Source organism: Sinocyclocheilus grahami, unplaced genomic scaffold, assembly GCF_001515645.1.
Source record: "Sinocyclocheilus grahami isolate Dianchi unplaced genomic scaffold, SAMN03320097.WGS_v1.1 scaffold154.1, whole genome shotgun sequence".
Classification (NCBI taxonomy): domain Eukaryota; kingdom Metazoa; phylum Chordata; class Actinopteri; order Cypriniformes; family Cyprinidae; genus Sinocyclocheilus; species Sinocyclocheilus grahami.
The window spans coordinates 28,283-55,439 of NW_015505333.1; the positions used below are offsets into that span (position 1 = coordinate 28,283).

Below are 27,157 nucleotides of genomic sequence, written 5' to 3' on the forward strand. Positions count from 1 at the left end.
ATATATATATATATATATATATACACATGAACATTTTCTGAATATTATATCATATGAACCTGGTTGGTTTGTAGAAATATTTACAAAAAAATATATAAATAAATAAAAATATGACAACAAATCCCTACCTGATCCTGGAAAGCGTTAGCTTGCTCTTCAAATCCTGTAGCTTTAAAATAATTGACCACATCCGCTACGGCCCAGTGGGCTGGATCAGAAAGCTGCCCGTTCTCCACAGAACTGTTAGGGAGAGAAAAAGATTTCACTGATGCATTAGCATGATTTAACCAAATACTGTACGTCTATACAATCTTCAAAAGAGTTAGTCCACCCAAAAAAGAACGTCTTGTCATCATTTACTCACTCTCATGTTGTTCCAAACCCATAAGACTATTGTTTATCTTCGGAACACAACTGAAGATATTTTTAATGAAATCTGAGGGATTTCTTCTCCCTCCATTAAAACTCGGACACTTCAAAACATGCATAAAGAGATCATAAGAAAAATCCATATGAATCAAGCAGTTTGAATCGACATGAGGGTGAGTAATTTTCACTTTCGGTTGAACTAACCCTTTAAATCTACAGTAAAATATCACTAAATAGGTGTCCTGAGAAATCACACTGTCTCTGTAACAGCACAAAAGAATATGGGAGCTTTGTATTTATTTATTTTTTAAGCCAAATAGACACTGTTCTCTGCATTTTACACATTTGTATATGCTGATATTGGGTTGACTGAAATGTATTTGGAGGGCAGAGTTTTTGAGAGAGGGTCTGTGCTGAAATTGCTTATAAAATTTGCACAAAAGATCTTAAGGAAAAAAAAAATCAGATCTTTAACAAGTGACACTTTGTGAACATAAAATCAGTGCTGATTCCTTTGACAACAGTTGCCATACAAACAATTATTTTCAGTCTGGTTGCCATGGCTCTTCCCTTGGAAAATAACCATAGACTGTATAAAAACATGGACGTAGTGTCCGTGACGTCACCCGTAGGTTTCCGAAGAGCATTTTTGAAGCTCAAAAGTGGGCGGAGGCAGCCGTCGCCATCTTGGCAGCGCGTCACTCCCGGATAATCGAAAATGGGCAAAGAGGCGGGAGCAGGTTGCTGAAGCCACGCCCACCTAGCTCGACGGTGGTGACAGCAGCGGCAATCCACCTGTCACTCAAGTGGCCACGCCCTTAATTATGCAGAACTTTAAGGCTTAATATAATTTAAACGGATGAGTTATAAAACAAAATCACCCCCCTCACAGTTGTCATCAAGGGCAAAATTAGCTATATAGACCAAAACCATTTTTTGTACCAGGCTGTAAACATGTTTTTTTTCTGCTGTAAAGTTGGGCATTTTAACATGGGGAGTCTATGGGACTGACTCCCTTTTGCAGCCAGCGGCCAGTTGATGAATTACAGTTTAAGTCACTTCCTTGTTGGCTTCACCAGAGAGAGCGGGAGGTTGCCGCTTGAAAATAACTCAGCCAATGTGGAGCATATTTATTTAAATGTGATTTTTTTCCCCCCTCAAGAATTGTTTTACACAAACTGAAGGCAGAAAATGAATTATTTCTAAAAATGGTCCATTAATTGGGAAGACGAAATTAAAAATCCTTAAATTCTACATTGTTTTCATTTCTACAGGGGAAGCAACAGCAACTTCGAGGATGGCTAAACAAATGGATTGAGAAGGCAAGCTCTACTTTTCTGAGTCAGAGCCAGTGATGAAAATACCGTACTGGCCCGAATATAAGACGACCCTGATTATAAGACGACCCCCCCCTTTTTCCAGATGTACCTTTTGGAAAAAAGGCTTTTTAAAAACCAAATCTTGTTTTTTCTCAGTAAAACACATTTTGTTTTCAATTATTTTCAAAATATTGCATATTTTTCCTATTTTAATTTTAGTTTTGAAAGTATGGTAAAAATTGGTAAAAGGTACCAACAATCATATTTAAAAAATATCCACTTTCTGATATAACATTAAAAAACAAAACAGGTAGCCCATCTGAAGAGAAGGGTATAACTGCAGCCTGGAGATCTCCAAATGGGGGCGGGAACACCAAAACGGGGTGGGAGCTCCAAAATAGGGCGTGGCTTCCTCCCATTGACAGACAGGCACATGACACCCATGCGCAATTTTTTCTCCCAATCCACTTCAGTGCAAGCTCCGCCCCACAGCTGATTCTAAAGATTGTATTGGTTGTGTCAATCACAGTGTTGATTTCCTACACTATGCTACAATAAATGCTAACCCTTAAGCCTACCCCACACCTGACCCTAACCTTAACCAGTGAAATTGACTGTACGGCGGGACTGGCGCTGAATAGCGTGGTAAAGAAAGTTGCAGTTCAGGAGATAAACGGTTGATAAGATTATACGATCTGAGATCGTTCCGTAACTCCCCAACCGGACCTCCCCAAACAATGGCACCTTTTTAGTTACACCCAGCATCACTACCCCCTCCTACCCTGTGAATTTTGAGCCCCGTTGGCTAAAACAAAGCAATAGAGTAAAATCTTTCCCCTGCACTGCATTGAGCTCGTGGGTGATTCCCGTTAATTAAGCAGCGGTTCAAACTCCGGTCCGAACAACACTGGCCACGAGCTTTGGGCTCTGCTCTCACAGAGAATATTTATTTATATAGCATATTTTATTTTAGATCAATTAGAAACAATGTTTAATTTATAAAGTTTTATTTTGAAATGTAAGTCAATAACAATTGGCCGAAGCCAGAGCCAATGGTGAAAGTCTTTGCGCAAAGAGACCCCTCCCCATTTTGGAGGTTCTGCCCACTTTTGGAGTTCACGCCCCATTTTGAAGATCTCCGGTCTGCAGCTATACCTACTTGCATCTGAATTAGGACATTTAGGCTATCCATCTAATAGTAGCCTACCAAAATCTTATTAACAGTAGAAGTTAAATCTTATTGTAGTCTTCAAATCTGGGTACTGTCTTACGTTTTAAAATCACAAAGGGAGTTTGGTCCCATCAGGCTAACGTGACAGTCACAGTAAGGTTTTCTTTTTCTTTAGTTTTTACTTGCGATCTTTACAACACGCATTACATTACGTATTTCATGGCACACTCGTTTTATGCGTATTTGGCACCACCTATTGTTGTGGGTGTATTATTGACATGTCAAAGTCTAGACCCTGAATATAAGACGACCAAGTTTTTTCAGATGTATTTCCAAGAAAAAAAACATTGTCTTATATTCGGGTCAATATGGTACTATTTCTGGCCTACTGGTTTTGATGAGTATTGTCAAAATCCCTTCATGTGTAACATGAAAGATTCCTAAATGTTTCTCACTCAAATTTAATTGTTAAAGATTTCGACTCAACTCGAACCCAACATTACTGTATATACACCTACCTTTTGGTGTCCACTGAACCATTTTCCTTGGTTTCCATGACTGCTGGATAAAATAATAATAATAATAAAACAAAGTTTAATACATTCAATTTTAATCTATCATCACTGTTGTAGATTCTAAGAACTACTACAGTATGGGAGATGCATTATCAAAATTCAATCAACTGTGTCATGTTTAAGCAAATTCTAAATAATTTCTTGAGGTGCATAACAGAAGCTCTGCATTCATGTGAACAATAATCATCTTATTAATCTGATTAGCTCTGATCTATTAGCTCTCACCTGTTTGTCAGAGAGCTGAGACTGCTCTATTCCATTAGATGTGTTGAGTTGTCTCCTCATCAGTCTCCTGCTGTGCAAAGCTGCCCCATCTTCCAGAAAGTTTATGAATATATCTTGGTGTACTTAGAGAATTGATTCTGCAAAAAAAATTTAAGATCTGAGCAATAAAAAAGATGATCAAGCATTTATAGTTCAGCAAGTAGTTCAGTTCAGGTCAGTAAGACAAGAGAGACATGTTAAACATGCAAAACTGTGAAATACATCGTAAACTCTAAGGTTATCCGTCAAAAATAAAACATATTATTAACAAATAAAATATATTAATATTACTGTCATCGTTATAAAACTACTACCATCGCTATTTTGATATAAACAGCTTTTAAATGTGAAAAACAGCTTGAGCAATCTATCACATTTTTGAAGGAAATTAAATAAGCATTTCTCTTCACATCTGTGCTGGTTTGACAGGTTCAGTGTTTATGAAGAGAAACACGATGAACAAAATCACAGCCATCATTTTTAAACCAGAAAATAGATTTTTTTTATTGTAAATTAAGTATTTAATAACTTATTATAAATGAAGTATTCTTGATTTTTAAATGCCGTCTGAAATATAGCAAGACCGAATGTATCTGTAGCTGCATCACTGAATTCTGACAGGTTAAACAGAAGTATTGGATCATCAAATTATCTATTTAATACATTACAAGTGTTTTCATGATGAATTTCGACAGTGTGATGATTAATGAAGCAGATGATAAACTCATTAGCTAGCTAGCTTCCATTAACTCAACATTTATAACATTTGCCGTCTTTCTGAGAAAACAAATCGACAATTTCCAATTATTTGGATGAAAGGCTTTTATCTTACCAATTTAACAGATGTTGTATGTAGATGCTTTGAATGTTATTGATTCTCGATCATTGGAACAATATTACGCTTTTTTCCCCAAGCACAATCCGACAAATGCAGGCGCGGGGCTTCATGGGTAATGTAGTCTCGAACGGTGGGAAATGTAGTTGTTCACAATCTTGTTGCAGTCTCTCCAACAGTGAACAAGGCAATTTCAATTACATCAAGAAAAATAAATAAAGAATAAAGGGTAAATCAGCATCTTGACAAGCAATTAGCATACATTAATTGCAACGGACAGTAATTCACAATGTTTTTTTTGCTTTGTTATTTCTTTTTTCTGTTGATGTGTATGGAGGCCGAAACCTGCAAAAACAATAAATAAATAAATGCACAAATAAATAAATAAATGTGTGCATAAATACACATATTCTTGTTTAAATACATATAGAAATAATTAAACGTGATGAAAGTAGGCAAATAAATAAAATAAATTGGTGGGCAAATGGAAAATGTTTAAGGAAATGCAAAACTTATCCTATTTATTTTCCTTTGATCACTCATTTATTTCTGAATGTAGTTCCACATTTATTTTTCCTCTGCACAACATGCTAATGAGAGGGTGTCAATTATGCAAGAGTAGGCGGATCGTGTGTGACGCGCTTGAGCGTTTGCCTGCGCATGCGTATTAACTTCATCAGTCAAGGGGACTGATTATTATCTTACACTTTTTCATAGGGTTAGTTTTGTAGTTATAATCATGAGAGAGCTAAATCATAAACGATTTTAAGTGGCCAATGTAAAAATATTAATGCTTACATAGCTCTTAATTGCAATACTGAACCGTTATTTGCTTAAAAAACATACTTTTGGAGTTTGGTCCCATCAGGCTAACGTGACAGTCACAGTAAGGTTTTCTTTTTCTTTAGTTTTTACTTGCGATCTTTACAACACGCATTACATTACGTATTTCATGGCACACTCGTTTTATGCGTATTTGGCACCACCTATTGTTGTGGGTGTATTATTGACATGTCAAAGTCTAGACCCTGAATATAAGACGACCAAGTTTTTTCAGATGTATTTCCAAGAAAAAAAACATTGTCTTATATTCGGGTCAATATGGTACTATTTCTGGCCTACTGGTTTTGATGAGTATTGTCAAAATCCCTTCATGTGTAACATGAAAGATTCAAAAGTACAGTAACAACATAAAATTAAGATGACAAGACATTCCTAAATGTTTCTCACTCAAATTTAATTGTTAAAGATTTCGACTCAACTCGAACCCAACATTACTGTATATACACCTACCTTTTGGTGTCCACTGAACCATTTTCCTTGGTTTCCATGACTGCTGGATAAAATAATAATAATAATAATAAAACAAAGTTTAATACATTCAATTTTAATCTATCATCACTGTTGTAGATTCTAAGAACTACTACAGTATGGGAGATGCATTATCAAAATTCAATCAACTGTGTCATGTTTAAGCAAATTCTAAATAATTTCTTGAGGTGCATAACAGAAGCTCTGCATTCATGTGAACAATAATCATCTTATTAATCTGATTAGCTCTGATCTATTAGCTCTCACCTGTTTGTCAGAGAGCTGAGACTGCTCTATTCCATTAGATGTGTTGAGTTGTCTCCTCATCAGTCTCCTGCTGTGCAAAGCTGCCCCATCTTCCAGAAAGTTTATGAATATATCTTGGTGTACTTAGAGAATTGATTCTGCAAAAAAAATTTAAGATCTGAGCAATAAAAAAGATGATCAAGCATTTATAGTTCAGCAAGTAGTTCAGTTCAGGTCAGTAAGACAAGAGAGACATGTTAAACATGCAAAACTGTGAAATACATCGTAAACTCTAAGGTTATCCGTCAAAAATAAAACATATTATTAACAAATAAAATATATTAATATTACTGTCATCGTTATAAAACTACTACCATCGCTATTTTGATATAAACAGCTTTTAAATGTGAAAAACAGCTTGAGCAATCTATCACATTTTTGAAGGAAATTAAATAAGCATTTCTCTTCACATCTGTGCTGGTTTGACAGGTTCAGTGTTTATGAAGAGAAACACGATGAACAAAATCACAGCCATCATTTTTAAACCAGAAAATAGATTTTTTTTATTGTAAATTAAGTATTTAATAACTTATTCCCATATATAATGAGTAAATTCACAATATAACTTATTTTAAAACCAAAACAATTATCTTAGAAAAAATAAAATAATGCCGTCAGACTACTGACATTTTGACATAAAAAAAAGTTATAAGGATAATAAACAAATAATAAATAAATAAAAAAAGCCATAAATTGTTAGTTGTTATAACAGGCTTTTAACACCAACTAAAATGCATTAACATTCTACTTGTATAATATTATAATATTAGCATCTTTCACAATTATACTCACAGACAAACAGAAGTGACAAAAGGCATCGGACATTATAAAGCAATGTAAATAATTTTCTTTAATTCAGTGTCAAAATAATTTGTCCCAAAATTGGACATCATAATCTCTACAGCAGATATAACATTTCTCTTTAAAAAAAGTATTCACGTGGTCCATATAAGAAGACAGATGAGAAGGTGCACAAATCAAAAGCCTATTTTCATTTTCAATTTCAGTGCAGTTCAAGACTTTAGATGAAATATCAGGATCATATATTTTTAAATACTTTCTTTACCTTTTGATATTTCTGAACATCCGAAAGCTTTCTTCAGCGCATATATTCCACAAACAGATATCGTGCACACACACACTTAAACATAACGTGGAATTGAGCTTTTCTCATGTATTAATACTGAACATATACTGCACATTTCTTTCATGTGTAACAGACATGAGTGAAAAAAAATAGTTCAACGCAGGAAAAATATGCTTTATTCATTTTATAAATTAATTAACATATAAAAGATGAACACAACTAAAAAAATCTCAACTTTAACCATAAATGTTTCCAAAGAGAAGACTATGTGATCTTTTTTTAATGCAGTAGACTAAACTTCACTGATAAAGGCACCTGTGAATTTCCAAATCTCCCCAAGTCTCTTTGAATGAAGCAATGTGGAAGGAATTGTGATGTTCTTGGATTCAACTTTGAAGGTGCATAACAAGACAAAGTACCCATGTAAACTTTTACTAAAGCCTTTACAGATACTCTAAAACTCCAAGAACTCTTTTGTACATTTCTCTGTAACAGATAACCGGATGTCTTCCTCGTCGTACTCATCAAAGTTACTTGTGTCTCCAGGTCCTTTGCACTTTGGTATGATGGGAGCATCAATCTGTAAAATCATTGAAAAAATAAACCAGCTTATAAGAGCAGTTCTCAAGAACCAGTTAAAAAATTGAAACCTGAAAGAAAACAACAAAGGTCACACCTTCTTCTCAAAGATTGCAATCCAGTCTGTTGTAGCGAACCAGCTGTGGTTTTTTATGTCGCTGACTCCATTTTTCAAATTGCCAAAGCGTTTTGTGAGGTCCACCTGCAGCAGATTGCGTAGAAGATCCTTCAGGTCTGAACTAAAGTGTGAAGGGTATCGTACCTGTGGAAATGAAATATTCACATCTGTTGGAAATGTCTAGAACATTTGGGGGATGGCATGAGTTTAATTGCCTCTGCCATTTATTCGTTTAGTTGGTCTTTTTTTCCCCCTTGTTCCCTGACTGTCAGTAATGTTTAACTTTTGTTAGCACGGGTTTTAAAGTATGCACAGAACAAAATGATCCTTTGGAACAACTTAAAAAATACTCAAATTATATTAATGTATTAATTATAGTAATTTTTTTATTAATGATTTATTTAAATACCATGCACTGTAGAACGTGTTCTGGATTTACATTGTTTATACATGCACATCAATTAAGTAATTTGTTCACATGACTTCCAAATCATTGAATTAAGTTATTTTGAAGTGACCATATTAACTAGTCTTAAAGTAGTTATGTGTTATATTATGTTGCAAAACTGTTTTGTTACATCACTGAATTATAAGATTGTACTAACTAACTAACTAACTATTAACAAACATTAGCACATATTAGCATAATAAATGCAAATTCTGCTCCTTAGAAAATCTTGTTCTATTCTATACATATCCATCCTCTGCCTAAGCAAAAGCTCCAATCTTCATCACAATGGTAACCTGGTGTAACTGAAATAGTTCTAAGTCCCAACATAATTAAACATCAAGCATGATCAAGTCTCCCCCTTTTCTCATTTTGCTTAAACACACACACAAACACACACGCACGCACGCATACACACACACAGGTTTGTTTTTGTGAAAAGTGGGGACTCTCCATAGGCGTAATGGTTTTTCTACTGTACAGACCATATATTCTATTGCCCTACACCAGGGGTGCCCAAACCTGCTCCTGGCGATCGACTGTCCCGCAAAGTTCAGCTCCAACCCTAATCAAACACACCTGAAGCAACTAATTAGGGTCTTCAGGATCACTTAAAAATTAAAGGCAGGTGTCTTTGATTAGAGTTGGAGCTAAACTTTGCAGTACAGTCGATCACCAGGAGCAGGGTTGGGCACCCCTGTCCTACACCAACCCTACCCCTAAACCTACCCCTCACAGGAAACTTTGTGCTATTTCAGATTTTCAATACACTCCATTCTGTGTGATTTATAAGCGTTTTGAAAAGTGGGGACTTGGGGTAATGTCCTGAAAAGTCACCTTCTCCTTGTAATACCTATGTCATACCTTTGTCATTATACAAATTTATGTCCTCATTTGTCACAAAAACGCGCACACACACACACACACACACACACACACACACACACACACTATTACTTACTATAAAGACATGTTATTTTAAAAATAATCATATTTTGCATGACATTTTCCATTATGTATAAAATAAATAAATACATTAAATGTAAAAATACATTAGTAATCCATATCCACACTTCCTCAGAAAATAAGTTCATCCCCTGTTGTCCTCTCACATCAAAACCACCAACATTTTTGTTACAACAGTTTTGGATTGTTTCCAATTGTAAACAGCAACAGATCTGTGCATATTTCTCTCCTGATTCAGATGAGGTGAATTTTCGCTGGAAAAAGCAATATTATGGATAGAGGACTTGCACTTTATCTGTTGTACTGTATTGTACTGATGGAGCAAAATAATTTGTGTAAAAATAAATGGTTAAAGAAATAGGGATAGAGTATAGATAAACAGTAGGGCCAACACCAAGAGGGAATTTTACTGGTACTGTAATAAATGACTGAAGTTCTTCTGACCTTGCCAGATACAATTTTCTCATAGATCTGAATAGGTTGGTCAGATAAGAAAGGCGGATATCCAGCAGCCATTTCATAGATCAGAACACCCAATGCCCACCAGTCAACAGCTTTGTTGTAGCCCTAACAAAGAAAGAGAGAAAACACTGAGGATTTCTTTAACTTCTAGAGGAGTAAGAACTACTGCCGTGTTTTCTTACCTTGCTGAGAATGATCTCTGGTGCCAGGTACTCTGGTGTACCGCATAACGTCCAAGTTCTGCCTTTGACTCGTTTGGCAAAGCCGAAGTCTGTTACCTAAATCACATTCAAATATAAGAGTTATAAATAAAAGCTCATTAAAATATAAATTACACAACCAAAGTGCAGGAAACGTTTAATCGGAGCTAATAAGTGACTGGCACACCTGGATGTATCCCTGATGATCGATGAGCAAGTTTTCAGGTTTAAGGTCTCTGTAGATGAGGTCTAGAGCATGAAGATACTCGAAGGTCAGAACAATCTGAGCAGCATAAAACCGTGCGTTCTGCTCACTATGAGGAAAAAACATGCTTATTGCATTTATAAGAGAAAAAGACAGGTAAAGGCACATAAGAAGGACATTTTATTAGCTAGTTTTCAAGCTGTTTACCTGAATCTTCCAATCCGTCTCAGATGTGAGAACATCTCACCACCTTGGATATATTCCATGACCATGTATAAATTTGAATGATCCTGTTACGGTAATTAAACATGAAAACATCATAATGCTATGTAATACAATTAGTTCCTGTTTTTCATGTAATAACACTGAGTTTTTTCAGTAGCTTTAACCCTGACAATGATGCTGCATCCTAGAAGCACACCCTCCGACATTGTATTTCTTTTCAATATAAATTGAATGTGTACCTTAAAAGCGAACTCCAGCTTCACAAGGAAAGGAAAGGACACTGTTTGTAATATTTTCTTCTCGTTTAATGTGTGTTCTATCTGTTTAAGCTTCACCACCTGAAAAATCGTCAAAAACAGGAGGAAATACAGAATAAAAAAAAAAAGAAACAAAAACAAACAGACTACAATTCTACACATTTTGAGGATAGATTTATTTATTTATATATGCATAAAAAAAATTCCCCCTGGGCCAAAAAACTGTATAGTAAAAAAAACATTTTATTGAATACTGCTAATGCAAACTAATTTGCAAAAAAAAAAAAGATTAAAGAATGAGTGATATAGTGTAGATATATACGACCAACATCAAGAGGGATTTTTATTGGCAATTACTGAAAAATGGATTAATAGGATTGAATCCTCTTTAATAAAACTGGAAATCCTTTGTTTCAAAAAGATATGTGATAATTTTAGGGATTCTCATTAAATACATTTCCAGTATTTTGGTCAAATAAAACAACATTAGCCTTTTTGTACCCTATTTCTATATGTAAAAACACCATCAGGCAATAATTGTGTTTTAGCTCTATCTACTGTTAATATTTTTTATATATTTTTTTTAAAGTCACCATTAATGATTCAATTGAATCAAATGATTCAGAGAATTTTGTGACATTAAGCAAACTTAGTTTAGTGGAAAGGTCTAGTTATTGCATCGGCAATGTGCAATATTGATACTCATTGAACTTTATTGAGCTTAATGATAACTGTAAAGTTTTAATACAGTTTAAAAGTACAAAGCATTAATAATTGTTCTAATTCTATGATAATAGGGAAGTCCACACCACAGCTATAACATTGATGACAATGAGGAACAGTATTTATTCCCAGCTGATGAAAGCTAAAAACAATGACAACTAATCAGAATCCACAGAGGAAAGAGCTCGAGCCTTTAAAGCAGCAGACAACACAAAAACAGCGGATAATAAACTCGCTCATAATAAACAGAGTGTGAACGGATCTTAAATCACTTACTTTTGAGTTTATGGAACTTATTATAGCTTATTATGTTCTCTGAAATTACAGAACACCCTTAATGGTTATGGTGATCAAACTATTTTTTCCATAAGTTGAGTAAACTAACTAACTAACTATATTCATTTATTTATTTTTACAGTGATGCACTGAATAAATATCTTTATCGTAAAAACATACTCTTTTTTTGGAAAAATTGAAAATAAACAGTTTCAAAATAATATACATTCTGCATTTTTAAGAAAGACCCAGGATGAAGACTCATTAAGAGACACCAGGACTGTGTTAAAGAATGGTATGTCTCATAGAAATTCACAAAAACAAATGTCTTGCACAGAGAACAAATAAATAAATAAATAAATAAAATGGCTGGGTCCTGCAGGAGGATATATAAAAAGTGACGTGACATGTGGCCAAGTATGGTGACCCATACTCAGAATTAGTGCTCTGCGTTTATCCCATCCAAAGTGCACACACACACAGCAGTGAACACACACACCGTGAACACACACCCGGAGCAGTGGGCAGCCATTTATGCTGCGGCGCCCGGGGAGCAGTTGGGGGTTCGGTGCCTTGCTCAAGGACACCTCAGTCGTGGTATTGAAGGTGGGAGAGAGTGCTGTACACGAGAACCCACAAGTCTCGTACTGGCAGGGATTGTAGGTGGGGGGAGTGAATAGCACGCATACTCACTTTTTCTTTGTCCAGATGGCTGGGTCCTGCAGGAGGTGACGTGACGATAAAAAGTGACGTGACATGTGGCCAAGGATGGTGACCCATACTCAGAATTAGTGCTCTGCGTTTATCCCATCCAAAGTGCACACACACACAGCAGTGAACACACACACCGTGAACACACACCCGGAGCAGTGGGCAGCCATTTATGCTGCGGCGCCCGGGGAGCAGTTGGGGGTTCGGTGCCTTGCTCAAGGACACCTCAGTCGTGGTATTGAAGGTGGGAGAGAGTGCTGTACACGAGAACCCACAAGTCTCGTACTGGCAGGGATTGTAGGTGGGGGGAGTGAATAGCACGCATACTCACTTTTTCTTTGTCCAGAATCTTCATAGCGTAGTATCGTCCCAACAGTCTGTGCTTGACAAGCATTACTCTTCCGAAAGATCCAGTGCCAAGAGTTTTCAATCTGTCAAAGTCATCTAGACACGATGTGCTCTGCAGAACCCAAGCCAGAAGTCAACGATTAGTTCTGCTGAAAACAACTGTATCTGACTTTCCTGTTTATTGCAATAATGCTCCCATACCTGTGGCTGAAAGTCCCATTTTCTCAAGAAATCCTCTTTGGCTTGTGCAAAGAATTCTTTCACTAATTAAAGAGATAACACAATTAAAATGATCAACTGCCAAAGGATAGCTCAATGCATGATTCTCAGATAAACAATAAATTCCTTTATTTGGAACAGAACATAATCCTTAAACATTTTCAACTTATATGAATTTGAATCCATTTAAATTCGTAACACACAGCTTATTTAATGCATTGAAGTTGGTCGATATGAATCATTCTGTTAGCATCCCCTGGGATTTCTAGTTCTGATCATGGGAACTACATTGAACGGGATTGAAATGTTATTATATGTTTTTGAACAAGATTAAAAAGGTGCCGATTTTAAATGTCAGTGGAGTCACTCTCCTTTATCTTTCTGCCAACACCATATGTTAGACATAATAAAAAAATGCAAATATTTAAGCAAGTGTGTACTATAGTGAACTGAAAGATATCAAGTTGCATAGGTTTCTGCTATGGAGCATTTGAGTTGAGTTTTGTGTTATGAAAACGCATTTTCAACATGTGAAACCACTATGCAAACTGAAACTTATTTTTAAAAAGTGCAAAATACAAAACAAAAAACACGGGATGTGTTATAAAATGTGGATGATTTCTGCTTGTTCGAGGTCTTGCCATTTCATTTAGGCAGCAACAAAGATGCTGCTAGTGACTAATCAACTCATTTGTCTTTTAATCTGGTTGGTCAATCAATGCCAGACATAAAATGCTAATTAAAATACAACACTGCCATCTTTTGATTATCATTTAATGTAGATCTACAACGGCCAGCTGACTATTAGCCACACATCAGCAATTACTTTCTTTTGGATTTATCTTGCTTTTATGGAGACTCCTGAAATTACTTTAAAATGCACACAAATGTGTTTTAACTACGTGATACTCATGCTGATCAATACAGCAGTTTCTTCTGACATTTATTAACAAATTAATAGCAGATTGAGAAAGGACAGCGAGACAACATTGCACTACAAAAATTATACACTGCATAAAAAAAACTGTTCTAGAATATTATGTCAAAGCCAGACATAAAATGCTAATTAAAAGGACAACACTGCCATCTTTTGATTATCATTTAATGTAGATCTACAACGGCCAGCTGACTATTAGCCACACATCAGCAATTACTTTCTTTTGGATTTATCTTGCTTTTATGGAGACTCCTGAAATTACTTTAAAATGCACACAAATGTGTTTTAACTACGTGATACTCATGCTGATCAATACAGCAGTTTCTTCTGACATTTATTAACAAATTAATAGCAGATTGAGAAAGGACAGCGAGACAACATTGCACTACAAAAATTATACACTGCATAAAAAAAACTGTTCTAGAATATTATCTCTCCACTTGACAGCTTTACTAGATAAATAGCACTGTTTTCACAAAACCAGCTACAACAAACATTGTAATAATATAACATTATATAGACATCATTTTTATGATATCTGTCTGAATGAGGTTTACCTGAACATGAGATTTGACTTGCATACGTTTGTCAGTGGATGTATTATCAGTAACAATTTGGTTACATTTACATTTTAGCCTAGCACGGCAACCTAGTATTATCAGGTCTGCCATTAACTAAAAGGAAAGATTATACTTTATGTATTGGAAACGTGATGTTGTAAAACGGTAAACAGGTTTAGTGCGCTTTAAGTTTTGCTGGCTGAGAAAAGCAAACTGATCTCTTCCTGTCGAAACCACAAAAAGTCTGACACCAATCAAAGTGTACAGAAATATACTGTATATGCACTTAGAAAAAGGCTAACACATTTTACTCTGCACCCTTCAGCTAATTACAATAAAAAACCTACATCATATCCTTCAATAGAGGTTGTGAAAATTCATCAGAGACTCTCTACAGTATATGAAATGAGTTTATTTAGATCAAGAGTCAATCATTTGAAGAAAACAGACCTTTTGTGCATTTAATAGAAATAATGAAGTATTTTAAAATATTTCACTTAAAAGGCTTTGACTTACTTGTTGCATCCCAAAGCACGGTATAATCTGAAACATGTGGCCCCTCATTCTCTAGTCCCTTCTCCTGGTGCCCTTTTCGATATTTGTAAAAAAATCGGCTAGCTAACGTGTCCAGCCTCTGAAGGGCAGAGTTAGTGCCTGATGACTGCCCAAAGTTTGGATCTTTTGTCTGGGCCATCACATGCACTGCTCACACTGAAGGAAACTCTCAATTGTTGATAACCACAAATGCTCTTCAACTAAAGTCTCGGTAGCACAGAAGTAATAGTCATTTCCTGTTTGAGAGGCTTGGGTTGACAAACAAGTTTTTGTCATACCACCAACTGAGCTAGTTATACTTTCTGTTAGAGTATTCTGTGTTAGTGAAGAAGTAAACACATCAGGCCCTTTGCTCAACACCCAAAACAGTGGAGAAAAACAAAAAGACACTCTGAAGTTCCAAAGGCCATCACAGGAAGAATGTATTGATTCTCACTGAGAGATAACCTGTGAATACTACCTTGTAGGAATGTTTTACTTATTCTCGAAAATACAAAGTTACATTTTAAGATATTGATTATGTCATTTGATGAGACTATGATGTACATAATTTAAAAAAATAAATAAAATGGCAATGTAATCAGTTAAAATATAAATCAAACGTGTCTGGCTATTTCATTTTTTTTTTATTTTATTGCTGTTGCTGTTGTGTCATGCGCTCTATAAAACCATTTATGTAATTATTAATGTAATGGTTTTTTTCCCCTTAGCATATGAATTTACTATGACTTACTCCAGAGAATAGCCTAATAAAAACAAGCCTGCACACAAACAAAGCAAACGAAACCTAGAAAACAATTGAGAAGGCCGTAATGTGTTAATGTGTGGCGCTATCAAGCGGAGAACAGACGAAATAAACATCAGTGATGAAACTTAGAAATTCTTAGTACTGTATTTTAGCAAAACATCTAGGCATATATATTTATTGGCCAACTTATTCAAATTGACTTGATTAAATTGTATATTTTAAACAGATGCTACGACAAATTGACACTACCATTGCATCGATATTTGTTTAGTATTAAAGTTTAAATATATATATAAAAAAACAATGTATAAAGTAAAGTGTATTTATTGTAGGCCAACTGTGATTTTAGTTCTTGTAGTTGGGATCTATAGACCTACACATGTTTGAAATTGGGGTTTAAATAGGTTTCAGTGTTATGTTCATAAAATAACATCGAAAAGAAGAAAATATGATTATTTATTACTTTAGAAATAGGAAATATATAAGATTTATTAGTAGCCTCTTATTATTAGTCATCGGAATAAGAACCCGGATGGAAACATTGGTTTGTTGCTATGAGTCCGTGCGCTCCGGAAGATTCCATTTATTTCAGAGTGGGTAATTATGGCCACTCACAATTTTAATGGTAATTATGGTCACTGACCACACGCCTATTAATCTACCGTTTAGAAATAAACATTAATTTTATAGAATCTATAGGAAATACCAATTGACAAATTGTGGTTTAATTATATAGTGTTATTAGTACTGTGTAAACACTATGCAGTCCATGCGCCCCTATTCCAGCAATGGATCGGTCCATCTTCATTTTACACTTGCGGTAACTGGACAACATTACAGAGCAGATTGAGGGATTTCATTCAATGCCAAACCTTTAAATGACATGTTAAAATGAAATAATATGCATTACGGCCACAAATAAGACTTATACACAAAGAGACCGAAAAGAAAGAGCAACAGCGACAGCATCGCAGACAAAGGCTGGAACCTGTGTATAGGTAATTCACTCAAAACCTTCTCATTTTTATAGTCATTGATCTGATTACAGCTGTTACATAGTTTATACATAATAATAATAATGTTACTGACATACAATTATTCAATGGCTCAGGCTCAGTGGCTGTAAGCCATCAGGATGTCTTGAGTGTCAGGATGCGGCGCATCCGCATCTGCCTTTTATAATGAATGATTATTTGTCACTTTAATAACATGCACCATAATCTAAGCATTATTTATAAGTTTGTAATTTTCGCTGTGTAGTTGAAGAGCTTCATAAATCCTGGCAATGCAGCACCAGTGTTTTATTAGTCTATCATCTGGGCCTCCTTGCATCAGAAGATCTTGCAGAGAATTCAGAGACAACTGAAACACATGACAGCGCAATGTGTTTTTAACTGTGAGTTATTATGAAGACAGGAAAAGGAGAATAGCAGGTGTTTGGATGCAGATCTGGACTTAGGCATCCTCATTGAGCACTTCTATCATATACAGTAGTGATCATGAATTAACCGGTGCCCATGAGCCAGATCAGCAAAAACCTGGACCAGGATGCATCTATGCATTTGTATATACAGTATATCCACCCCATGCCGCAGGATCTATCCTTCTTAGCAGTAGACCTCATATACAGTGGGGCAAAAAAGTATTTAGTCAGCCACCAATTGTGCAAGTTCTCCCACTTAAAAAGATGAGAGAGGCCTGTAATTTTCATCATAGGTATACCTCAACTATGAGAGACAAAATGAGAAAAAAAAATCCAGAAAATCACATTGTAGGATTTTTAAAGAATTTATTTGCAAATTAAGGTGGAAAATAAGTATTTGGTCAATAACAAAATTTCATCTCAATACTTTGTTATATACACTTTGTTGGCAATGACAGAGGTCAAACATTTTCTGTAAGTCTTCACAAGGTTTTCACACACGGTTGCTGGTATTTTGGCCCATTCCTCAAGAGCAGTAATGTTTTGGGGCTGTCGCTGGGCAACACAGATTTTCAACCCCCTCCAAAGATTTTCTATGGGGTTGAGATCTGGAGACTGGCTAGGCCACTCCAGGGGTGCCATGAGTTTTGTGCAGCAGACCAGTGATTCAAGTTGATTACATCACTGAAGTCCTCTGTTGACGGGAGAGAATGGTTTCTGGGATGAATTGATGTTGTTTGCTCATTGGTTCATTGTTTCAATAAACATTTTTGTTGTTCAGAGAAGAAGCTTTGGAGATTTCTGGTCATCTTTTTTCTTGCATGGTGTAAGAAAAACTGGTGTGGTTATGATGTTGCCAAGGAGACATATAGGCCCATGTCTAAGAGCTGTTCCTAATTTTAGAAACTTACACAAAACATAACAACCCATGCTTAGTGTGACTTTGTGATGTGTGTGATATGCTTTATCAGGGGTTTGAGTCTTTTCTCAATGCTTAATCCATGAAAAGGTATTTTTCATTACCATTTCATTTAGAACACTTATACCTTACAGTTGTCATGCAACTGGCGTACAGATTTGGAACGACGTCAGGGTGAGTAAATTATACTAACATTTTTGGTTGACTATCCCTTAACTTAAGGTACTAATATGCACCCTTTAGAAGTAGAAGGGGCACAAAGGGTGCTGCCCCAGTGACAAGCTACAATTTTTGTAATGGAAATCTTGGAATAGCTTAAGCCAGGGGTGCCCAAACTCGGTCCTGGAGGGCCGGTGTCCTGCAGAGTTTAGCTCCATCTTGCCTCAACACACCTGCTGGTAAGTTTCTAGTATGCCTATAAGTGCTTGATTAGCTGGTTCAGGTGTGTTTAATTGGGGTTGGAGCTAAACTCTGCAGGACACCGGCCCTCTAGGACCGAGTTTGGGCACCCCTGGTTTAAGCAGTCATTTATTTTGGCAATCGACCAATTATTTGGGCAATTAAGTAACCTTTTTTTTTTTTTATTAATATTTGGATGAATAAAGTATCAATAGTAAGTCTTTTATTTTATTTACATTTTTTTATTTTTGAAATCGCAATGAACAACAATTCACATATTTAAAAAAATATATTATTCACACATTTTAAATAATTTCTACTTTCCGATAATTTATGAACTGTTTAATAAAATAATAATAATGATTTTATTATATAGTACAACTGTACAATTGCAATACTAATGTTTATGTCTTAATTTCTTAATATTCAAATGCTAATCCATTAAGCTTTTATTTTGAAAACCACAGAGAGTCCTTCTCCTTTGTAGGCAACAGGTTAATAAATGCTTCTCAGTACAAATCTGGCTAAGTGCTGCATAAATGCACATTATAAGTGTCCCAAACTCACAGCTCATGCATAAATGGAGTTCATAAGCAGCTTTTACTATAAACTGAGCTGCTCTGAGATCTACGCATATTGCAGCCTTTGTTATTTGATTATCACACTAAGCCATTTCATGATTCCACTTTTGTTTTGATATATCATGAAGACGGTGTACAAATTGTGTTTATGCAAGTCTGTGATTGTCAAGTAAAAAACAAACAAACAAAAAGACCGTACACTTTTGTATATTAATCATGTTCATTGCAGAATTCATTGCAGAATTAATCTTTTTGGATATTTTTATTCACTGTCATCATTCCAGTTTAAAATTGAACTTGTAATTAGTATTGTAATGTCTCAGATGCATACAGAATCTTGGTACTTTTTATGAATGATTAACAGAAGCGTCATTAAATTCCTTTTTCTTTAATTGACATGCCACGGTTTTTGATTTCCTGTCAAAAGTCCTCAGTGTTTGTGTAGGCAGAAACAAGTCTTGCTGTGTTGAGAGAAGTTTTCAAATTTAAGGAGCAAGTTTGGTTGATATGCTGTCTGAATGGACGCACAGATGACAATTAGTTGTCACATCGGTCATACATGTATGACATGAGGTTTTGTGGGTCACGTTTTGCTCTCAATTAGGGCTGCACGATTATGACAAAAATCATAATTGTCGATTATTCCCTTGAAATTGTAATTGCGATTATTAATTATGATTATCACAATTTACATTGAATGATGTTTATACCATTGTTTGATGCAAATGCATGACGTATTTTTATATGAAAATAAACAAGCTAAAAACACACTAACTGAAAAACTTTTAGTGCTTTTCTATAGTATTAAGCCTCAAATGTCAACTATACATCGGATTGGTTTCTTCTTTAAATGATAAAAAAAGAAAAAAATATGAATGGTATTATAATGTTATACTAAAACTAAAATTAAAATAATGGGAATAAGATAACATGTAGAAAGAAAAAAACGCATCTTAAGCATGCAGAATAACATAAGTGGACTTTCAACAATTAATTGCTGCTTTGAAAGATTGCGTAATTGTGGCATCCATAATTGTAATCGCAATTAGAAATTCGATTAATTGTGCAGCCCTACTCTCAATCACCAGTATTTGAACCTTTCCCTTCAAACACCTCTCTCGGACCAGAAAGTAGTATCTCAAAATGCTGAAGAGTTTAAAATGAATATTCAGCTGGTGAAATTTATCATCAATTAGTAGGGTATGTATGCTGTGGCATAGAGAACCTCTGTCAGTGATGTCTCTTTAGGCTGGAATACACTACATGGCTTTTAAAATCTGAACAGATTTTAAAATGCTAGGCATCATACACTTACCGACTTTGTAATAGTTACAGAGGAAAAACTGGCCATCATACACTAAACGATTGAGGATCATACATTAGCATATACAGTTTTTTAAAATAATTTTTTAAAAGCTTTTTTCACAAGCAACTGTTACATTTTCAAAACTCTTAGTACTGATGTCACTACAGATCATCAAAAGTAAATTTTTTTTCAAACATTTCAGCATATGTTCACTTGTCTTAGTACAATACTTTTTTTCATAAGGGTAAGTTTAGGAGTAGGGGGATAGAATATAGTTTGTACAGTATAAAACCCATAACTCATAAGGAATGTCACCATAATGATAGTTCTATCATGATAACACTCGGAAGATTTTAGCATGGTAATGGATATGACAATGTTAATGTATTTGGTCTTGGCGGAATAGTTCTGCTACGCTGCTGCTGCTGCTGAATACATTAGCATATACAGTTTTTTAAAATAATTTTTTAAAAGCTTTTTTCACAAGCAACTGTTACATTTTCAAAACTCTTAGTACTGATGTCACTACAGATCATCAAAAGTAAAATTTTTTTCAAACATTTCAGCATATGTTCACTTGTCTTAGTACAATACTTTTTTTCATAAGGGTAAGTTTAGGAGTAGGGGGATAGAATATAGTTTGTACAGTATAAAACCCATAACTCATAAGGAATGTCACCATAATGATAGTTCTATCATGATAACACTCGGAAGATTTTAGCATGGTAATGGATATGACAATGTTAATGTATTTGGTCTTGGCGGAATAGTTCTGCTATGCTGCTGCTGCTGCTGAATTTCTGCTGCCAATACATAAGCCGATATGGTGCTGTGAGTATTTAAGACATATTGCCGCTGCACAAATCGTGTATAAAATAACCCATAGCAGATCTATACAGGTGGAGCTGGGGAAGGTGGAGTGTTTCAGAGGAACTCTGAAAGTGTGCTGCAATGGTCAAGCAAATGCTAATCAGCCATTTAAATGTAACGCAGCAAGCTCATTGGCTGCTTATGCAACGGGAACAAATCAGCTTCTGACAAGTCGTTTAGTGCTAAGAATATCATCTGTTAAGGACCCATAGCCTGTGCCATCTAGAGTTTTATGACAGAACTTGGTATTTCTATCATAGGAACTCTCGGAAGATTTTAGCATGGTAATGGATATGACAATGTTAATGTATTTGGTCTTGGCGGAATAGATCTGCTACGCTGCTGCTGAATTGCTGCTGCTGTTGGTTATTGCTGTATTTGTAGATTATTGCTGCTGCTGCTGCTGCTGCAAGCCAGTACAGGAACCCGCTGTGAGCATTTAAGACATACTGCTGCTGCTCAACTAGCATATAAAATAACCCCCCAACAAAGCTGGAGCAAGAAGATAAACAACAGCTAAAATGCGTATGCTGCTGACAGCATGAAAACGTACTGCTGTTATACAATAATATGCTTGAAAGCATCCCCATAAAACAGGAGAAAGATGAAATGATAAAATCCCCCCAAAAAGCAGATCTATTGCCAAGACATATGTACTGCTGCTGCTTTGGAGAGCCATGGGACCACGTGTTTGCTATCTATTGGCACTTTTCCACTGCATGGTGTGGCACGCTACGGCTTGGTACGGTTCAATTTTGATGGGGTTTTCCACTGGGTACAGTACCTGGAACCTGGTACTTTTTTTAGTACCACCTCGGTTGAGGTTCCAAGCGAACCGTACCGTTACCAAAACGTGACGTGTAAACTCTGCTGATTACGGATTGGCCGGAGAGAATCATCACTACCTGCGTCACTGAATTTGCGACACAAACACAACAGAACCGCTAGATTAAATCAGCACAGCCAGCGAAGGACCGAACGCAACTGTTTTGATCGAGCGCACCTTTTCGTTGTCTGTTGCGGATGTACAGACATTCCTCTCAATGATAGCAGAGGAGCGGATCCAGCGAGAGCTTGATGGGGCAACGGGGAATGAAAAAGTTTTTCAGGAGTCGCGGCGCAACTATAAATGACATGTGAATAATCCCGCCCACTCTAAAGCAGTACTGAACTGCAGTGGAAACGCAAACCGAGCCGAGCCGAGCCATGCCGTACCGTACTGAGCCGTGCCGAGCCGAGTCGTACCACGCAGTGGAAAAGCGCCATATGTGAGCCTGGGCCTGCTTTTGCCGAATGGCTTAACGCTAGTGGACTATAGCTGTGTGTAACCTAATCAGTTGACCAGATAGCGTAAAACTAATGACTTGACTTAAATGTGTTTCTGGGCTTGTAAGAAATTAACTAGTGGCTTAGCAATGTGAACCTGGGTGCTGTACCCTTAGGTTTATTTTACTAACGACCTAAAGAAACTTTGTCTGAGCCAATATAGCTCAAACTTACCTAGGTAGAAATGCGCACTATGTGTGTCATTACAAACAGGAATCACAATGTAAGCTGATAGATGAAGTCCCTCCCAGCAACCACCTGACTCGGGCTCAGGTGTCCTGAGCAAATAGTTAAATTTTGTCATTCAATAGATATCATTGTCATATCCTCTTACCTTTATTATTATTATTATTATTAATATCTTTATGTATTAAACTAATTCGTAATTATCTTTAACTATCACTAAACAATGTTTCATAAACTCTTCACTATCACTGAACTAAATGTTACGAGTGAAAAAGATGTGGCCCCTTTAAGAGTAAGCGCACCTTTCTGAACTGTCTGCATCGCATGTGCTCCACAAGCTCACGTATATGTGGGTAAATTATTTTCTGATGGTCAAAGTAAGGCTGTTGACAGTACGACGTTTGTGGAAGACAGTTATACGGGTTCTCCTTGAGTTAGGATGGAATAAAGTTCAGAGCAGACGCAGAGAGACATTGGTGTGTGTGCGCTTGGCGCTCGTGCAGCAGTACCAGCGAGTCACAGAGACTCGCTAAGGTTTGTCCAAGAAGTCGCTAGTCGCTTTTTTGGAAAAAAAGTCTAGTCGGTAGGGGGGTCTAAAAAAGTGTCTAAATCTAGCGACAAAGTCGCTAAGTTGGCAACACTGCTCTGAAGGTGCGCTGCAATGCTCAAGCGAATGCTAATCAGCCATTTAAATGTAAAGCAGCAAGCTCATTGGCTGTGTATGCTACGGGAACCAATCAGCTTGTGACAAGTCGTTTAGTTAAGAATATAGCTAAGAATATCATCAGTTACGTTAAAGGGATAGTTCACCCAAAAATGAAAATTCTGTCGTTAATTACTCACCCTCATGTCGTTCTAAACCCGTAAGACCTCCGTTCATCTTCGAAACACAAATTAAGATACTGTATTTTTGATGAATTCTGAGAGTTCTCTGACCCTCCCATAGACAGCAATGTAATTACCATGATGAAAGTCCAGAAATGTAGCAAGGAGATCTGTAAAATAATCCATGTGACATCAGGGGTTAAACCGTAATTTTACGAAGCTACGAGAATACTTTTTGTGTGCAAAGAAAACAAAAATAACGACTTTATTCAACAATTCGTCTCCTCGGCATCACCCTGTAAAGCTGACACAGAACAGCATACGCTGTTTACAGGGTGATGCGGACGAGACGAATTGTTGAATAAAGTCTTTTTTTTTTTTTTTTCGCACAAAAATAATTTTTGTTGCTTCGTTACCTTTATTATTATTATTATTATTAATATCTTTATGTATTAAACTAATTCGTAATTATCTTTAACTATCACTAAACAATGTTTCATAAACTCTTCACTATCACTGAACTAAATGTTACGAGTGAAAAAGATGTGGCCCCTTTAAGAGTGAGCGCTCCTTTCTGAACTGTCTGCATCGCATGTGCTCCACAAGCTCACGTATATGTGGGTAAATTATTTTCTGATGGTCAAAGTAAGGCTGTTGACAGTACGACGTTTGTGGAAGACAGTTATACGGGTTCTCCTTGAGTTAGGATGGAATAAAGTTCAGAGCAGACGCAGAGAGACATTGGTGTGTGTGCGCTTGGCGCTCGTGCAGCAGTACCAGCGAGTCACAGAGACTCGCTAAGGTTTGTCCAAGAAGTCGCTAGTCGCTTTTTTGGAAAAAAAGTCTAGTCGGTAGGGGGGTCTAAAAAAGTGTCTAAATCTAGCGACAAAGTCGCTAAGTTGGCAACACTGCTCTGAAGGTGCGCTGCAATGCTCAAGCGAATGCTAATCAGCCATTTAAATGTAAAGCAGCAAGCTCATTGGCTGTGTATGCTACGGGAACCAATCAGCTTGTGACAAGTCGTTTAGTTAAGAATATAGCTAAGAATATCATCAGTTACGTTAAAGGGATAGTTCACCCAAAAATGAAAATTCTGTCGTTAATTACTCACCCTCATGTCGTTCTAAACCCGTAAGACCTCCGTTCATCTTCGAAACACAAATTAAGATACTGTATTTTTGATGAATTCTGAGAGTTCTCTGACCCTCCCATAGACAGCAATGTAATTACCAGGCAACACTGCTCTGAAGGTGCGCTGCAATGCTCAAGCGAATGCTAATCAGCCATTTAAATGTAAAGCAGCAAGCTCATTGGCTGTGTATGCTACGGGAACCAATCAGCTTGTGACAAGTCGTTTAGTTAAGAATATAGCTAAGAATATCATCAGTTACGTTAAAGGGATAGTTCACCCAAAAATGAAAATTCTGTCGTTAATTACTCACCCTCATGTCGTTCTAAACCCGTAAGACCTCCGTTCATCTTCGAAACACAAATTAAGATACTGTATTTTTGATGAATTCTGAGAGTTCTCTGACCCTCCCATAGACAACAATGTAATTACCACGATCAAGGTCCAGAAACGTAGCAAGGAGATCGGTAAAATAATCCATGTGACATCAGGGGTTCAGCCGTAATTTTACAAAGCTACGAGAATACTTTTTGTGCGCAAAGAAAACAAAAATAACGACTTTATTCAACAATTCGTCTCCGTGTCACCCTGGTGCCATTTTGGAGAGTATCCACTGAACGTAAACGGCGTATGATATTCTGTGTCAGCTGTGTCGCGCGTGTAAATATATATATATAAAATGGCGCTGGGGTGATGCCGAGGAGACGAATTGTTGAATAAAGTCGTTATTTTTGTTTTCTTTGCGCACAAAAAGTATTCTCGTAGCTTTGTAAAATTACGGCTGAACCCCTGATGTCACATGGATTATTTTACCGATCTCCTTGCTACGTTTCTGGACCTTGATCGTGGTAATTACATTGTTGTCTATGGGAGGGTCAGAGAGCTCTCAGAATTAATCAAAAATATCTTAATTTGTGTTCCGAAGATGAACGGAGGTCTTACGGGTTTAGAACGACATGAGGGTGAGTAATTAATGACAGAATTTTCATTGATTCCACCGCTTGCCGCATCCCGTGTGAAAGAGCCTTTAAGTCAAAAGTGTAGGCCTAAAAAAAATAAAAAATAAAACCTGTAGTGACAAAGTTGAGAAATACAGGATATGGCTTTAATTTCAGGTCAAGTATTGTCATGGTGATGCAACAGTTTGCTAAGAATCCTGCTAAGCAAGCAAGCAAAAATCTGAAAGGAATGCGATCGCGAACGGACTAAGGGGGGCCCGCTCCCTACCTCGCACTGGGCCCCGCGTCAGCTAAGGACGGCCCTGGTCACGTGGATACGTTTTCTACATTGTTTTCGCTTTGATTTGAACGAAAACAACGTATCCGCGTGACGCAGCTGACACAGAATAGCATACGGGGTTTACTTTCAGTGGATACTTTCCAAAATGGCACCAGGGTGATGCGGAGTAGGGTTGTGACGGTGAGGAAATTTTCCCACCGATTAATCGACATGTGACAACACCGATAATACTCCCTACCTCGCAATATCACCGTGGGGGCAGGGGCGCTTCCTCTTTTCCTCGCTTTCCTTCACTTTTAAATAGCTTGCAAAAGCGGCGTGCACATTTTACTTTCACTTTCAAATAGCGGCAATTCGGCGTAAAGCAATTGTTCGTTTGAATTTTCCCTCTTTTCCTCGCTTTCCTTCACTTTTAAATAGCTTAAAGGGGTCATATGATGCAATTTCAAGTTTTCCTTTCTCTTTGGAGTGTTACAAGCTGATTGTGCATAGATAAGTTCCCTGAAGTTGCAAAGACTAAAGTCTCAAAACCTCAGAGATATTCTTTATCAAAGTTAAGACTCTGCCACGCCCCCTAAAACGGCTCGTTCTAACACGCCTCCACATATCTACCTCACTATGTGGAAATATTTGCATAATGCCGCCCAAATGTTCATGCAAAGAAAGAAGGCGTGTGTTTCAGTAACCGCAGTTAGTGTTGAAGCAGCATGTCAGGGAGACGCTGTGTGTTTCTAGGTGAAAGCAAAAGCACTTTATTTGGCCTTCCGAAAGTAGATGCATTTAGGAATCTTTAAGATTACTTACAACAGAACAGCAATGCATTTTATAGACAACCGTTTCGTGAACCTAGGAGAGGAGGTAATTCTGACTTTGCTATGACAATCTGGCGCTTCTGAATCAGCTACTGTTTTGTTATTAGTTTAAGTATTTGCTATTGACTGTTCAAATGCGGAGTTTTGTGCATCGTGTGTGTGCATGCGAGCGAGTGAGCGAGAGAGCGAGAGAGAGAGAGAGAGAGAGAGAGAGAGAGAGAGACACATCACAGTGGAATCAGCTTTCTTAACCGTGGCTTGTGTACTGCAAACACATATTCATCACTGTGTCTGTCACGAGACTCTGTTCCCCTTTCGGGCTCTGTCTTTACATTTATTTTGAAAGATGAAGCTCGCGATTATGGTAA

The 27,157-nt window shown here is 36.7% G+C and overlaps 3 protein-coding genes across 5 annotated transcripts in view; 1 reads left to right on the plus strand and 2 right to left on the minus strand.

The window, feature by feature from the left end:
* The window catches only part of LOC107592550 (sterile alpha motif domain-containing protein 13-like), a 7,547-nt gene extending 1,419 nt beyond the window's left edge, over positions 1 to 6,128 (minus strand). The window contains exons 1-4 of one of the 3 annotated variants that reach the window (XM_016282081.1): positions 4,531 to 4,637; positions 3,660 to 3,796; positions 3,378 to 3,417; positions 129 to 240 (exon numbers count right to left, since the gene is read on the minus strand). In XM_016282081.1, the coding sequence (XP_016137567.1) occupies positions 129 to 240; positions 3,378 to 3,415 (150 nt within the window). In that variant the 5' untranslated portion in view covers positions 3,416 to 3,417; positions 3,660 to 3,796; positions 4,531 to 4,637. Of the gene's footprint in view, positions 1 to 128; positions 241 to 3,377; positions 3,421 to 3,659; positions 3,797 to 4,530; positions 4,638 to 6,111 lie in introns of those variants that run through there. The other 2 variants (XM_016282080.1, XM_016282082.1) reach the window with 2 other exon arrangements.
* An 883-nt stretch (positions 6,129 to 7,011) lies between these two features.
* Positions 7,012 to 15,187, minus strand: prkacba (protein kinase, cAMP-dependent, catalytic, beta a). The gene is made up of 10 exons (XM_016282110.1): positions 14,988 to 15,187; positions 12,957 to 13,018; positions 12,739 to 12,867; positions 10,680 to 10,778; positions 10,423 to 10,505; positions 10,198 to 10,324; positions 9,993 to 10,088; positions 9,793 to 9,915; positions 7,914 to 8,078; positions 7,012 to 7,817 (listed from the first exon to the last, which is right to left on the minus strand). Exons 1-10 carry the CDS (start codon positions 15,163 to 15,165, stop codon positions 7,692 to 7,694), a joined length of 1,188 nt encoding a protein of 395 aa, XP_016137596.1. The 5' UTR covers positions 15,166 to 15,187; the 3' UTR covers positions 7,012 to 7,691.
* A 1,417-nt stretch (positions 15,188 to 16,604) lies between these two features.
* ttll7 (tubulin tyrosine ligase-like family, member 7) overlaps positions 16,605 to 27,157 on the plus strand; it is a 105,893-nt gene continuing 95,340 nt past the window's right edge. The window contains exon 1 of the mRNA XM_016282099.1: positions 16,605 to 16,772. The gene's annotated coding sequence lies outside the window, so the exon portion shown is untranslated. The remainder of the gene's footprint in view (positions 16,773 to 27,157) is intronic.

Bases quoted from the DNA above. Each gene is read 5' to 3' on its own strand.
- prkacba (XM_016282110.1), bottom strand. From the start codon at position 15,165: ATGGCCCAGACAAAAGATCCAAACTTTGGGCAGTCATCAGGCACTAAC. The intron at 10,325-10,422 runs GTAAACAGCTTG...TTTTCCTCATAG, and splicing joins AGACGGATTGGAAGATTCAG to TGAGCAGAACGCACGGTTTT. The intron at 7,818-7,913 runs GTGTGACCTTTG...ATGATTTTACAG, and splicing joins TTGCAATCTTTGAGAAGAAG to ATTGATGCTCCCATCATACC.